Here is a 15329-nt window from a genome sequence, read left to right on the forward strand (position 1 = left end):
TATATATATTATTATATATATTTATATAGATAGATACAGATATAGCAATAGCTTCTTGTAGCTTCACCTCAGGGAAGGAGTGGTAGGTAGATGGAGAGTCAAGGAATCGCTCTCTCTTCAGGTTTCCCCAGTTATCTCCCGCCTCAGTATTGAGCCGAAAGAGCCAGCATTTGGCGGCAGCAGTGAGTGGAGTAGTGCTTTGGTTTTCTGAGGCTTGATGGGACAGTACACAAGCCCTGTGCCCATGGTGGCCTGAGCCAGAATGTAGCCCCTGAGCTGTCGTACCTTTTTAGAATCTCTGGTGTTTTCTAGGGACTTAACTCAGGGCCTGCAACAAGTTAACTGGAATAATAGCTAACATGTTTTGATTGACTACTTTGGGAGTGTGGTAGCTCTGTATGATAAGCACTGGAATGTAAACCACAAGGTCGGCTGTTCAAGCCCACCAGTTGCTCGTTGGGAGAAAGATGAGTTTTCCTATTCCCACAAACATGTACAGCCTCGCAAACCCTATGCAGGGTCGTTATGAGTCAGAACCAACTCTACAGCACTTAACAACAAACAACACTGTTCAAGAGTGCTGTAGCTCTGTAGGATAAGCACTGGACTTCTAACCATGAGGTCGGCGGTTAGAGGCCACCAGCAGCACATTGGGAGAAAAATAAGGCTTTTTGCTCCTGTAAAGATTTACAGCCTCGGGAACCCTATACCCCTGTATATGTATGTCACTGTGAGTCAAACCAACTCAAAGGCTCTTTTACCAAGTGGCGTTGAACTATAGATCATGTTCTTTTTCTCAGTTTTTTTACTTAGCACTCTTTGAGATCTAGTTCTGTTGCTGTTTGTACATATGACTGCCGGACAGAAGTCTGTGGGGCACGTTCACCACGTTTTATATACACTCCCCTGCGGTTGGAGATATAGATTGCCTCCCAGTTTCTGCTCCCAAGTGCACCCCACCTCCCCTCCACTTCCTGACACCACAAACCTTGCCACAGAGAGCATCCATGAACCTCTTGTGGTTCTATGCCAGCATTTCCCACGTTTTGTAGCTAAGAGAGGAATTCCTGTGTCCCAGGGCACATGCATACCAAAGTTCCTGAGGTGTTACCAGTTTCCTCTCCCAATTGACTGTAGCAGGGGATCCTGCATCTGCATATCCAGCTCTGGGATTTTGCCAATCTGATGGGTGTAAAATGATCTCATTTTAATTTGCATGCTTCTAATTTCTAATGAGGTCACACATCTTTTCTGGCTACTCACTTTTTTTGGTTTTTCCTTGTATGAACTGCCTATTTATATTCTTTACTAAATTTCCTACTGAGTTTCCTGTCGTTTTATTTTTGCTTTGCAAGAGTTTCTTGCATATTTTAAATTAGTCTTTTGCAACCTTGTTCCTTAGAGAGACTTTATGCCTATTATCCTAAGATGCTTGTTGTATATAATAAATTCATTTTCTCCCCTGTATCGAGAATGGTGCTATTTACCTACTTGGGAGAACTGAGAAAATAGTCACTCAAATTATTTTCTGGTTTTTAAGATTCAGATGAAGGCGAACTGGTAGCGTAGTGGTTATGAATCGGGCTGCTAATCTCAAGATCAGCAGTTCAAAACTACCAGCTGTTCTGCGGGAGAAAGATGAGGCTTTCTGCTCCCATAAAGATTTACAGCCTCGGAAACCCTGTGCAGGGTCGCTGAGTTGGAACTGACTCCACGGCACACCACCACCACCACCACCAAGATTCAGATGAAGAACCCCAGTTGAGAAAGGCTGTTTAAGATAATCATTCTTAGTCAGTTTTAGATACTGCAAATATTTTCTCTTAGAATGTCACCTGTCTGTGGCATTTGTTACTGAATAGAAATCCTTGATTTTTTAAAATTACAAATAATCATTTATTATTTTTAAAGTAGAATATTTACATTGTAGAAATTTAGACCAAAAAGACGATACAAAATAAAAGCACTGTATATCTTCCAGGTCCTTCTCTGTGTGCGTGTATTTTTGCCAAAATATGGTCATATTGTATGTGTTGTTTTATTATCTTCCCTTTTTGTTGTTGTTGCTGTGAATGACTGCCATCTTTTCATGTCAATAAAGTTTTATCTAACATCCAGGCCATACTAAAATATTTCCAGTTGCTCCATAAATTTATAGCTGGTTTATCTAACCCAGGACCTACTGTAGACCCTCCCACTGGGTCTGGTTGTTATTTTCTTTAGGTCTAGTCCAATCTAAAACACTATGCCGACTGCTCTGTCACCTAGGGGCAATATGAGTCAGAATTGACTTGACAGCACCCAACAACAGACACATCAGATCCTAGTGTAGCTGTCCCTTTGAGATTGACTTCCTCAAGGTAAAATTGTGACCTGATTGTGTCTTTATATTCTTACTGCTCAACACACAAAACATACCAGCCATGGCAGATTTGTAAATTGTCTACCAGATCAGTACTGTATGTTTGTTTAAAGCATGGAGTGCCATATGGCAGGAGAGTTAAGGTTCAGTTCATGAAATGACAGGAACTAGTTGAACTTGAAGAATGGGTAGGACTTGGTTAGATAACAAATCAAACAAACAAAAAATATCTTACTGCTCCCATGAGTGTTGATTATAGATTCATGGAAAAGTAAAATCCTTGACAACTTCAAAAAAAAACCACTATGCTGACTTATTAAAGAGACCTCTAGTTGTCCTGCAGAGTGACCCATCTTCTGAGTTTGTCTGGTCGTTTCCTCATAGTATCATTTGATTTGTTACCCTGCCCTACCCTACCTTAAATGTCTAAAACTAAAAGTTCAATTTAAAGGTTTGATAGTAAAATATTTTGACCAGAATACATTTTAGATGATGTTATTATATATTTCATATTGTGGGCCCATTGAGAGACGTCCAGTGTTGTTACTATGATCCATCATTAGTGATGATCCTATTTGGTTGCTAGATTCAGGTGACGGTGGTTTGATCCTCCTGTGTAGTTAAATTACCTTGTTGCCAGCTAAAAATTAACTTGTGTGTTGCTATTTGGGCACCATATGAATATCTGTTAGCCGTCAGTTACACATCAACCGATTATCCTCATCTAACAATTTCACTAGTACTGTTGAATAATTGTTATAATCCTATTATTCCCTTAACATTACATGCTTGAAAAATTCTTAATTTTAATATAGTCAAATCCCTTAATATTTTTTTTTTTGCCTAATGGTGTCTCTTTTTGGGGTCTTATTTAAAACTTTTTTTTTCTATTCTACATTTTTTACTTAGCTCTATAGTTTCACTTTCAAGTGTTTTAATCTAAATGGAATTCACTTTGTAAAAGTGAATTGCAAAGGGCTTTAACTGGTTTTTGTCCCCCATAGTTGTTGTTAAGTACCATGGGGTCAGTTCCAACTCACAGTGACCTTGCACAGGGTTTCTGAGGCTGTAAATCTTTACAGGAGCAGAACACCTCCTCTTTCTCCCGCGGAACCACTGGTAGTTTCGAACTGCTGACCTTGAGGTTGGCAGCCCGACTCGTAACCACTGAGCTACCAGAGCCTGAGCTAAATTTCCCAGTGCCATCAGTGATTCTTGCCTCGTGTGTTTGACCCTTCTTTAATCCCCTCCCACACTGAATAGGTTTGACAAATATAACCAATAGGATACTATGGAAGTGATGTGTGACTTCTAAGGCTATGCCATAAAAGACATCGCAGCTTCTGTCTTGCTCTCTCTTGGATCATTCACCATTGGAGAAGCCAGCTACTACTGTGTTGCGAGAATCCTTAAGCAGCCCTAAGGAGAGGTTGCCTTAGCAAAGAACTGAGAATACCTGCTAACAGTCTGTGCAAAGTTGCCAATAGAAAGAGCAGACTGTCTGAAAAGTCAAGTCTTCAGAAGACTGCAGCCTTGACCAACGCCTTGATGGCAGCCTCATGAGATCCTGAACTAAGACCAGTCAGCCAAACCAACCCCAAATTCATGACCCACAGACACTGAGATAATAAATGTTTGTTGCTGTTTTAAGCTGCTACGCTTGGCATAATGTGTTGCACAGAAATAGGTAACTAATACTGATTTTTCCTATCTGAAATAGGGTTCTGCCAGAGTCTAAAATGTAGGAATGACTTTAGAAATGGGAAAAGGGCCGAAGCTGAGGAAAGTGTTAGTGAAAACCTGAAGAGCTTTGAGTCTTTTAATAGAAGTTTGATGGCCTTTGAGGAAGCTGAAGCTTAGGGTTTAAAGAAGAGTGAACACAGTAGTATTGGAAACTGGCAGAAAGTGTAAGTTTAGCAACATTGCACCTGTGGTAACATAGAAAGTAGAAAACTTACCTAATAAGTGGAGTGATCTAGCTAAGGAAATTTCCAAGCCGAGTGTTAAAGGTGTCACTTGCCTTTTTGTTGTTTATAGTAAAATGAGAAAGGAGAGGGTATGCTAGAGCAAAATATTGAACAAAAAGGAGTGAGGACTTGTTGGGTTTGAAGATTCCCAGTCTTTCCAGATAACAAAAGATATTAAAATGAACGAATCGCTTCCAAGCAGAAATTAACTACAGGGCATTGTCAGGAAAACAAGGCCTAAAGATGACAGTAAGAATGTAATTGGGAAATTTCTTTTTTAAGATTTTGGAGAGAAAAGCATACCTCAGAACCATTCACTAAAATAATAGGACTTTTAAGAAGGTTGAGGAGACTCCTGGTGTGGTGCTGTGGGTTAATGCACTGGACTGAAAAGTCAGCTTGAACCGCAAGGTTGGCAGTTCAAGCTCACCAGCTGCTTCTTGGAAACCCTATACAGGGTCGCTATGGGTCAGAACCAACTTGATGGCACTTAGCAACAAGAAGGTTAATGGTGTTTGTCTGCAGCCTTAGCACAAACCCAATAAAGAAAAGGGCTTATCTCAGAGATTTGTGGATGTGTCCTTTTATCTAAGGAGGTGAATCCCAGTAAGATTCACGAGACAAAGATAATTATTTGGGTAGAAACACGGCCAATTTGAAAAGAGTGCAAAAGAAGAAGTGGACTTTGGACCCCTGGATTTCTACAGGCTGGGAAAACAAGAGGCAAACAGAATGCCGTTCATGGAAAAGGAAGAATGGCTCAGAGCAGAGTCAAGAACCATCAAAAATAATTCCTAGACAGAAGTAGGAGTCAAGGAACTTAGAACATTTACACAAGTGGATTCCAGAATTGCTTTGGACCAGTGAATGCTATGCCTCCTATCTTCCCTGTCTTTTACACCAGAGTGTCCTTTTTACCTGTCCCACCATTGGTTATTAGATGGATGGAGGCAGATAACTTGTCTTTGTAGGTCACAGGTCTTCAGATGGAGAGGAATTGTGTTTAAGGAGTTGTAGTTCAGGAGCTCCATCCCCATCTGGACCTGAGTTAGATGACAGGAGTCTGTACTTTAAGTTGGTGCTGTAATGGGATGAGACTTTTGGAGACCTTGGGAGAGCTGAGTGTATTTTCCATGTGGGAGGGATGTGAATCAATGAGGCCCAGAGGGTGGACTGTGGAGCCAGCCTCTACCACAGCCCCCAATGTTGTTTTGCATCTTAATATTCATTCCCTTATATGGTTTCCTCCCATACTGAGCAGGGCTGGCCTCTAGCCAGTAGGATGTTGGGGAAATTATGGCGTATGACTTGTGAAGATACGTCATAAAAGACCTGACAGATAAAAACACATGACGTGTTGGTACATGTTAACATGGATGAACCTTAAAAACATACTGAGTGAGATGGGCACAAAACAACATGCATGATGGGGCATTGAGTTTGTGAGAAGTTAATACTTTCCAACAGATGTTTTGATGCCCCCTTATTGTATGCTGTTACATGAAAAAAACTAGAATTGGCAAAAAGTACAGAGACCAAACATCAGTGTTTACTGAGCTTGGGACTGATTGGCTAAGTCATTGGGAAGCAGTGAATTTCTGTATATGGTGGTGGGGAGTTTAGCAGTGCTTATGGGTAATGGTTGCAGTTTAGTGTACTATCACTGAATTGTACACCTAAGAACGTTGAATTGGCAAATGTGTTGTATGTATTTTTACAGCAAATGTATCTTAATGATAATTCAGTATTAACTGAGAATTAGTGTGAGACTTAGAAAAGATTAAAATAGAAGAAAATATGCAAAGTGGAATCTGAAATGCCAGAAATCTTGTAGTAGTTTCAATAAAATGAAAGCAAGATGAAAAAAAAAAAAGACCCCTGGTGGTCTTCGCCCTGCTCTCTCAGGTCCTTTGCTCTAGGGAAGTCAGCTGCCGTGTCATGAGGCCATGGAAGCAACTCTGTGGAGCTGTCTGAATGGCCGGGATCAGATGCTTCCTACCTACAGCTGGCATGAGTGAGCTTTCTCAGAAACATCCTTCAGACTCAGGCAGGCCCTCAAATGGCTGCAGCCCTGACCAACATGATTCTTGGCTACACCGTCATGAGATCTTCTGTGCCACAGTCAGCCAGCTAAACCACTCCTGGATTCCTCACCCACAGGAACTGTGAGATAATATTTATTCCAGCTGCTAAATTTGGGGATCATTTGTTAGGTAGCAATAAATGACCAACACAATCTATACTTTCCCCACTGGTCTGTGGTATCCCTCTTGTACATCCCCAGTTCTCACATGCACACTGATCTGTTGATGAGTCTGTTATGTTCCATTGGCTTATTTGTTTCTGTACCAGGACCACACTTTTTATCATGTCTTTATAGGCTATCTTAATATTTGGTAGTCTAGCTCTCCTATTTACTCTTCCTTTAAAAATTTGACCTAAACATATATATTTTTTCCCATATTAATTTTAGAATAAGTTTTATGAGTTTGCCAAAAAAAAAAAAAAAATCTTTTGGAATTACACATACAATTTTTAGGTTGGAAGAGGTGGAAAGGTTTTGCCATGAAAATCCTAGGAGAAGATAGAAGACAAAGTAGCCCATGTGTCTGGCCCTAATTTTGCCTCCAGGTCCACCCATTCAACAGATCTTTATTGAGTATCCATTATGCCATTATGGACTAATTGCCTTACTCAGTAGGTAGGAAAAAACAGACCATAAGCATATAGACACAAAAAAAATGTGAAAGATGCTATGAAGACGAACAAATGTGAAGAGGAGGAAGCAGCATGGAACTTCGGGAGAAGGACTGGCACTCCATGGGAAGGAACCACTTGAGCTGATACCTTATTCCGAAGGAGGCAGCCAGGCAAAGAACTGGGTGATGAGCTATCCGAGAAGGGGAGCAACAGAGGGCAAGAGTGAGCATAGCTAGATTATGAAGAAACCAGTAGGGCTCAAGTCCTGTAAGCAAGGTGGCTGTGATAGGAAAGGAGATCAGAAAGATTCAACAGAAATTGGATCCTGCAAAGCCTGTGGCCCTCGAAGGAGTATGGGATCCTCAGCCTCACTCCAGGGACAACTGCCAAGTTTTTAAGGCTTTGAAGTGGGGGAGTGGCCTTTGATTGTGCTGTTAATCACCTTCCCCTTTTTCCCCAGCAAAAAAGGGAGAACCTTTCCCCGCTGTGCCTCATCCCCACGGTGACTTCTCCCCGGGAGGAGCAGCAGCTCCTGGCTAGCACCTCCAAGGTGAGGCCCCTGAGTCCTGTGGGGTGGAGGCTGGAGCCTCTGTCTCCAACCTGCCCCATCCTTCTCCATCCTTTCTCCCCCGACAGCCCGTGGTAAAGCTCGTGCACAACCGCAGTAACAACAAGTACTCCTACACCAGGTGACCACCCGCCCCTGGGGGATGTGCTGGGTGGGCGCCTGGGATCCAGCAGCACCCTGCTATTGGCCCAAGGGGAGGGCCCTGCCACTCAAATGGGAAGAATGCCTGCCTAAGTGCCAATTCTAGCTCGGCCACTTTCCCACTGGGTACTTTGGGCAGGTCATTTTCACTTCTGAGCTTCAGTGTTTACTTTTGGTAATGTGGGGTCCAGGTGAGGATTATTTTACAACAGGTATTGCATTAAATGGCTTACATACACAGGTAGTCTTTAACTTATAGTGGGATTCCCACAACACTGCTGTAATTACTTTTTTATGTAAGTTGAATGATTTGCTTGTTTAGTTATTAATATGATTGCCTTTTATTATCAGTATCTTTATAAATCTTTATTTGTTTTGGGGGGTTGAAAAGATTACATGTAAACTTGCAGCTTCAACACAGATAGTTGCGACTTAATGACATTTAACAAACAACAAATTTCCAGTTATACAAGTTCCCCAGACACATTGCCATCAAGTTGATTCTGACTCATAGCAACCATAAAGGACAGTGAAGAGCTGCTCCAAAGGGTCTCTGGGGACTACATTTTTATAGGAGCAGGTAACCTTCTCTTTCTCCTATGGAACGGCCCTTGGGTTTGAACCACTGACCTTGTGGTTAGCAGTCCAACACATAATCCACTATACTATGAGGAATTATAGGAGCTCTGGTAGCATTTGTTGTTGTTGTTAAGTGCCTTCTAGTCGGTTCCGACCCATAGCGACCCTGTACAGGGTTTCCGAGGGTGTAAATCTTTACGGGAGTAGAAAGCATAGTGGTTATGAATTGGGCTGCTAATCTCATGGCCAGCAGTTCGAAACTACCAGCTGGTCCGCGGGAGAAAGATGAGGCTATCTGCTCCCATGAAGATTTATAGCCTCGGAAACACTGTGCAGGGTCACTATGAGTCACAACTGATTCCACAGCACCTAACAACAACTAGGAATTATGCACATGTTATGTAAGCAAAAAAAAAAAAACCCAAAAAGCAGTTGTAGGTGGGGTTTGTCCTAATACCTTGTAAGTTGGGGACTGACTACCTGTATTACACAGAATTCTCACATTGTTAGAGGTGGGTTCTGCTGTGATCTCCATTTTCTAGATGAGGGGAGGTAACTTGCCTAGGAACACTCAGTTAAAAAGTGGTAGTGCTAGGATATCAGGTTAGGCAGCTCCAGAGCGTGCGTATGTGTGTGTGTGTGTGTGTGGCCACTTTACTGTGCAGAGATTTGCTAGTAAATGTGACTTCCCTTTCTGAGACCACTTAGCCTGGCTCTAGGGCTGGAGGAAGTTCCAAAGCCCTGGGACGATCCAGAGTGCAGGGAGTCTGGGCCCCTGTGCTGGAGTGGGGGATGGGGGGAGAGGGAGGGAGACCAGTTGTACTGAGGCCTCCTGGCCTCCTGGTCCTCAGCACTTCAGATGACAACCTACTTAAGAACATCGAGCTGTTTGACAAACTGGCCCTGCGCTTCCACGGGCGGCTGCTCTTCCTCAAGGATGTTCTGGGGGATGAAATCTGCTGCTGGTCTTTCTACGGGCAGGGCCGCAAAATCGCTGAGGTGTGCTGCACCTCCATTGTCTATGCCACAGAGAAGAAGCAGACCAAGGTCAGAAGGGATTCAGGGCCTGGCTGGGTGGGGAGTGGGGGCGAGGTATGGGCTGGACTAGGATCCTGGACAAAGGCAGCTCAACAGACTGGAAAAAGCCCATCACTGGGAGTCTGGAGCCAGGGATCTGGGAAATGAGGGTGCTGGAGTAGGTTTCAAGACTATTTGCAGTCCCCTGAAATAATCTGCAGACTTAGGAGTATGTGCATTTTTCTGTGTAGTGAGTCTGTAGTTGCCATTAGAACCTCAGAAAAGTCCACCATACCAATTAAGTTCATCAAACCTGAGGACCAGATAGGGTTTTAGAGCACTTCCTGGGTTTGCCATCCTGAGTCATTAACTTGGCACTCATCAGCAGATGCTTTCTGAGCACCTACTATAGCAGGGCACCAGGCCAGATCCAAACAAAGGTGAACATAGTGCTGAGTCAAGTACAAGCCTCTTGTCATCTGGTTCTTGCAGATCTCACTAGTCTGGTCCCTTCTGACCTTGATCTGAGGAAGTGCTTCAACCACAGCAACTTGCTTTAAAGTGTCTCGGCATCCTGTGCTACGTCACACCTCTCCACCTTTGCACATATTCTTCCCTCTTCTTGAAATTCTTTTTCTTCATCTCTATCTGCCTAATGAAGTTGTATTTCATTTTTTTCAGCCCTAAGCCAAGCATCACTTTCTTTGGGATACCTTTGTTTGTGAACTTCCAACCCAACAATGTCAAAGTTGGTCATCTTGGCTAAGTACAGTGTTTGTGGTAGTCTGGGGATGTGGCTGCAACAGCAGAGTGTTAGCTCCTTGTGGGCAGGCAGCATGTGTCTTTTTCTTTCTTATTTCCTAGCATTTTCACCCAGCCCGTTACATGGGACAGCTAGGAAGCATTTATTGTTGACTTCATGAATAAGTGAATAGCCCAACTCCCAAGCAGCTTCCTTTGTAATTGGAGAGACCTGATGACAAGCTAGTTATTAGGGTACAACTGGCTAAGAGCTAGGTTCATTACATCTTAATAAGGTGTCACAATTGGACACACCCCCCTCCCATCACCTCTGATTTCCTCCTTTCTTATTCTTCCTTTATTGGTCTCCTTGCTGGTCTTCAAATGATGCAGTAAGCACACTACTGTTGCCAAGCTTCGCTATGGCCCCTTCCCAAACTGCTCTCCTAGCATCCACCTGGTTCCCTCCTGCCATTCCTTTGGCCTTTGGTCAAACGTCATCATCCTTGACCTCCCTCTTTGTAAAGTTGCAACACTTATAGCCCTGGCTAGTCTCATTCCCTTTCCCTGCCATATTATTAAGTGTGTGTCTAAGCCCTGCCCCTAGAATATCAGCTTCCTGAGGACAGCAGTTTTCTCTGTTTTGTTCACTGCTCTAGTTCCAGGGTCTAGAACAGCATCTGGCAGAGTATAGTCCCTCAGTAAATATTTGTCAAGTGAAAGAAACCTGGCAGCCTGATTTCAGAACTGATTCTTGGAGTGCCAGTACTTCCATGTAAGCTTTGTAGAACCAGGAAGCTGCAGAGAGGACAGCCCAGGCCACAGAGCCTGTGACTGCAAAGGCCAGGAGGTGTGCAGCATGCCTGTGGCTGGGGAAAGGGGGTGGCAGTGTGACTGGACCAGAGGGTAGGAGCTGGGAGTTGCTGGCCTTTTACAGGTGGAGTTCCCAGAAGCTCGAATCTTTGAGGAGACCTTGAACATCCTGATCTACGAGACTCCCCGGGGCCCAGACCCTGCCCTCCTGGAGGCCATAGGGGGTGCTGCTGGAGGTGGTGGGGCAGGCCGTGGGGAGGATGAGGAGAACCGAGAGCACCGTGTCCGCAGAATCCATGTCCGGCGCCACATCACCCATGACGAGCGTCCTCATGGCCAGCAAATCGTCTTCAAGGACTGACCTCTGACCCTCCCCCTGCCTTCCTCTTTCTCCTGGGGCTTAGTCCCTTTCTCTTTTCCTTGTAATCCCAGACTTTTGCCCCGACTTTGCTGGCCAAGTCGTGGGCCTTCCTTTTGTCCCTACATTGCATGGTACAGTTTCCATTCCACTGGTTCCCACCTCATTGCTAACAACGGTACATTCCAGATCCTCGCCTCAAGCAGAACCCTTCAGAAGTTCTACAGTCATCCACTCACTTCCATTCCTGCCTTGCTATCTTTCCTTTACTAGCTGGTTTCGAATTGTTTCTAATTCCTTTTCCCCTTTTTAAGTACACTGTACATGCCAAAGTGTCAACCAACCCTTAATAACACACAGCACATTTGAGCCACCTTCTCATCAATGTGCAGCCTCCTGCTCCTTCCCCTACTTCCTTAGCTTTGTACTAGGCTGGCCTGGGCCTGTACCAGCTCAGCTGTCTTCTCAATTTGTTTCATATTATTTATTATTTTAATTTTCTATTAAATTATTGGAATAAAGTTGAGGTGAGGGTCTGGTGCTGGCTTCCAGGAAGAGGGACGGGAAGATGGCTTGTGTTAAAAAGGTACCTGGCTGTTGGCTAGGTGACAATCTGAGCCCTTGTCCCAAGCCTCTCCGGGCCTGGTTGCAGGGAAGGAAGGAGTCAGGAACCAGGACAAGATTCAGAATCTGTATTTCATGCTTTCTGGCCGGTTCCCGTTCCCACCCTCAAGACCCACCCACTCTTGCAGTGGCTACACCTCAGGTCATCCCTGAGTACAGCATTTCTCCAGCCCAGGTGTCTGAAGGAAGCCCCCCTTCAAAGGTCTGGTGCGAAGACAAAGTCAAGAGCCTGGCGCTCAGCCCCAGCTACACTGGGGTGCCAGAGGTCCACAATGAAGAGCACTCGAGGCCCATCTTCAGGAGACCCTAGGAAACATGGGGACAGAGAGGAAAGCAGCAGACATTGATACTTCTGGGTCAGGAGCACTCACCAAATACTCATAAATGCAAACAGCAAATATGTGCCAGGCCCTGCCTTACAAATATCAACTCTGAATCATCAGGGCAAACTATGAGGTAGCACTATCATTATGCCCAGTTTACACTAAGTAACTAAGGCCTAGAGAAGTAACTTGCCCAAGGTCATATAGCTAATAACTACCACAGCGAGGACAGGAACCCAGGTGGTCCAGGCCCAGCATCCTGTGCTGTTAGCCACTTTGCTGAGCACCTATATTACTTAACAATTGCAGTCACCTGATAAAGACATTGTCCATTTCAATTTCTGTGAAACTGGTGACTGAAGGAGTTATGTGACTTGTTCAAGGTCATGCAGCTGGAAAATTGTGCCAGGACAGGGTTGGGCCTGATCCTGCAGCCCTCTAGTCTATTCGCCCTTCACTTTTTAGTCCCTTATCCCTCCTGGCAGGATGGGAGCCCCTTACCGTTATGCGCCACAGTGTGCAGGAAGGAGTCATCTACCAGAAGACAGTGCCCCTCAGCCCAGCACTGGGGTTCACCACCAACCACCAGCTCACAGCCAGCGGGTATCTTCAGGCCTGTGAAAAGAGAGCTGGGCATCCAACACCCCTGCTTCTATCCAGCGTGCTCACCCTGTTTAGTAAATACGCAATCTGAGGGTCTGTTAAATGCCAGGTTCTGAGGTGACCTGAGAATAATGACCATACTGAAGGGCCAGTCCCTGGACCAGTCATGGTGGGTAAAGCGGAGGGTCAGCAGAGAAGAGAAAGACCCCCAACAAAATGGGTAGACACAGTGGCAACAATGGGCTCAAACATAACGATTGTGAAGATGGCGCTGAACCAAGTAGAGTGCTGCATTTTGTACACAGGGTCCCTATGAGTTGGAACTGACTTGACGGCACCTAACAATCACAACAATACTGGATAAAAGTGCTAGGAGATAGAGCAAATGCAGAGGAAAGCACAATCTATCCTGTTGGAGGAAAAGGGGAAAACTTCATGGAGGAAGTGACCTGTCCTCCTGGGCTTTCTGAACCTACAAGGTGCTAGGCCATATCTCCCAGAAGAGGTCTGAGTGATGAATGGCTCTATCCTGTTCCAGGACATTGTCAACTGCTATGAGAAAACTGAGCAGATAACTGATAAAAACAGGAAGGCATCCCAAATGAGGTTTGGCACTTGAAAATCTGAGTCCTGAAGGCAGTTTTTCGGGATATGATGGGGGCAGGACATTCTAGGTTGAGAGACCAGCATGTGCATGTGCCAACATCAGCCAGAGGTCTCCGGGATCAAAGCACAGCAAGAGCGGGGAAAACAAACATGGGAGATGAGAAAAGAGCTAGATTTGACCCTGAAGGTCAGTGTGCCCCAAAGTGTAGGACACATCCAACTGGGAGCACAGAAGATGGTTTTAGACTAAACCATGTCATGATGTTAAATAACAAGAAAACTGTCCCCACCCTCCCTTTTTTTCCCCCAATCTTTAAGACATCAAAAAGAAAATCAGTTTAGTGTGACCACAACTTTAACACATCATTAACATTGCCCCTTTTGAAAACTTAAGAGTATAACGAGCTTAGAGAGAGAAGAGTATTTTGTTAGAATCTTTAAAGCTTTCCTTTTTCAAGTTTAAAATTGTTTTATGAGTGCTTTCTATTTAGGGCAAGTAATACTGATTATCATTTACAGTTCTACAAAGTTATTTTTTTAATAAGTAAAAGGGGGTGTGGAGTTGTGAAGAAACAGAACATATGACAAATGGCCATGGTGATACTTATGAAGATGGTTTGCTGATAAAGCTCAGAAAATGCTGCTATAGACAGTAGGGAGTAATGGAAGATTCTGAGCAGAGAGCTTTGGTGGCAGAGAAGAGGTCCTGAAGGGGAAATCCTGAAACAAGGAGGTTGTCTGTAGGCAGCATCTACTTACCCAGATGGCATCTGACCCTGGCATTGGTGGGCCCACAGCGACCCTCAAGTTGGGCCCCAGGCAGCAGTACAGAAAAGCCAGCATTGCCGAAGGTGTTAGCACTCATAAAGCTCCGTAGCCCCCTCAGTGCCCTATAGGCTCCTGGGCAGCGGCGGCAGTTGCTGGGTTGGCACCTCCCTGCTTGGTACAGCAAGAGCTGGTAGCACCCAGGGGCCAGGGGTGGGGACCAGCCTCGAGGCAGAGGGGTAGTCCCTGAAAAGTCCCAACTTATAGCCCCAAAGTCCCGCAAAATGGCAGGGAAGCTGCTCTCCAGGAGTTCCACATCATGCCGCTGGGCATCACGTGGCACAAAGGGGACTGAGGGCAGGTCTGGCAAGAAAAAAAGGCCTGGACGCTGAATGCCCAGGACCCCTGGTTCTTCCCCAGGACTTAGTCCACCCTGAGCTGCCCGCCTCACCCTGCCCATCCCAGCCCAGGAGTAGCGCCTGGCATAGGCTCGAAGCCGACGACTCACTAGGCCTTCTGTCCTGGGTCCTTCCCCAGGGTCTCTAGTGCTCCCTGGGCATGGCCTGCTAGCCTCAGAGCACCCCCCAGGACCACCACTGACAGCCCCAGTCCGGCTCCTAGCTCCCAGTGTCTGCAACTCTTGGGAACCCAGGCGGTAGCAGTACCAGAGGAAAAGAGAAGTGAGGGCTCCAAGGAACAGAGTAAGGGCTGAGGAGGCCAGGGGCAGGGGCCATGGAGGCATGATGGGCAAGGAAGCCCTGGTCAAGAGGCCTGGGGCATCCCCCAGACCCAGGTTCCCCTGTCCTCCCAACTCTCCATCTGTCCCCTCCATGGCCGCTCCTTGAATCCCCCCTAGGCTGTCTCCCTTCCACATTTCCACTTTTAATTCTCTTTTTGGGGTCTCTTCTCCGTGTATCTCTCTGTGTTCCCTCTCTCCTAAATACACAGCGAACCCCCTTCGATCTCTTTTGTCCTTCCTCTTTCTAACTTCTCTCCCTCTCCCTTCCCCCTCTCTCCACCGTTGTCTCTCCTTCTCTTCTCCTTCCTTTTTGCTTTATCTTTCTTTCCCTCCTTTCCTTCTAGCTTCCCTGGACAGCAGTTCGTACTCCACCTGAACCTGCAGCCCCGGAAACCCGTAGCCTGCCTTCCTCCGCGGCGGCTT

General features: G+C 45.4%; 2 protein-coding genes across 2 annotated transcripts; one reads left to right on the forward strand and one right to left on the reverse strand.

Annotated features, from left to right (window-relative positions):
- Nucleotides 1-7489: 7489 nt before the first annotated feature.
- Nucleotides 7490-11343, forward strand: KCTD13 (potassium channel tetramerization domain containing 13; the record flags this gene model as incomplete). The annotated part of the gene is made up of 4 exons (XM_006877907.1): nucleotides 7490-7579; nucleotides 7666-7718; nucleotides 9169-9364; nucleotides 11013-11343. Coding segments are annotated over 4 exons (576 nt in total), but the record flags the coding sequence as incomplete, so codon positions are not given.
- A 663-nt stretch (nucleotides 11344-12006) lies between these two features.
- On the reverse strand, nucleotides 12007-15042 carry ASPHD1 (aspartate beta-hydroxylase domain containing 1). Its single transcript, XM_006877891.1, has 3 exons — nucleotides 14162-15042; nucleotides 12695-12808; nucleotides 12007-12176 (listed from the first exon to the last, which is right to left on the reverse strand). The coding sequence occupies exons 1-3, from the start codon at nucleotides 15039-15041 to the stop codon at nucleotides 12067-12069; spliced, it is 1104 nt and encodes a 367-aa protein (XP_006877953.1). The 5' UTR covers nucleotide 15042; the 3' UTR covers nucleotides 12007-12066.
- Between the last annotated feature and the right edge of the window lie 287 nt (nucleotides 15043-15329).

Source organism: Chrysochloris asiatica, unplaced genomic scaffold (genome assembly GCF_000296735.1).
Source record: "Chrysochloris asiatica unplaced genomic scaffold, ChrAsi1.0 scaffold00666, whole genome shotgun sequence".
Taxonomy (NCBI): domain Eukaryota; kingdom Metazoa; phylum Chordata; class Mammalia; order Afrosoricida; family Chrysochloridae; genus Chrysochloris; species Chrysochloris asiatica.

Bases quoted from the DNA above. Each gene is read 5' to 3' on its own strand.
- ASPHD1 (XM_006877891.1), bottom strand. From the start codon at position 15,041: ATGTGGAAGGGAGACAGCCTAGGGGGGATTCAAGGAGCGGCCATGGAG. The intron at 12,809-14,161 runs GTAAGTAGATGC...CTCTTTTCACAG, and splicing joins CAGGGTCAGATGCCATCTGG to GCCTGAAGATACCCGCTGGC. The intron at 12,177-12,694 runs GTAAGGGGCTCC...CATGTTTCCTAG, and splicing joins GCACACTGTGGCGCATAACG to GGTCTCCTGAAGATGGGCCT.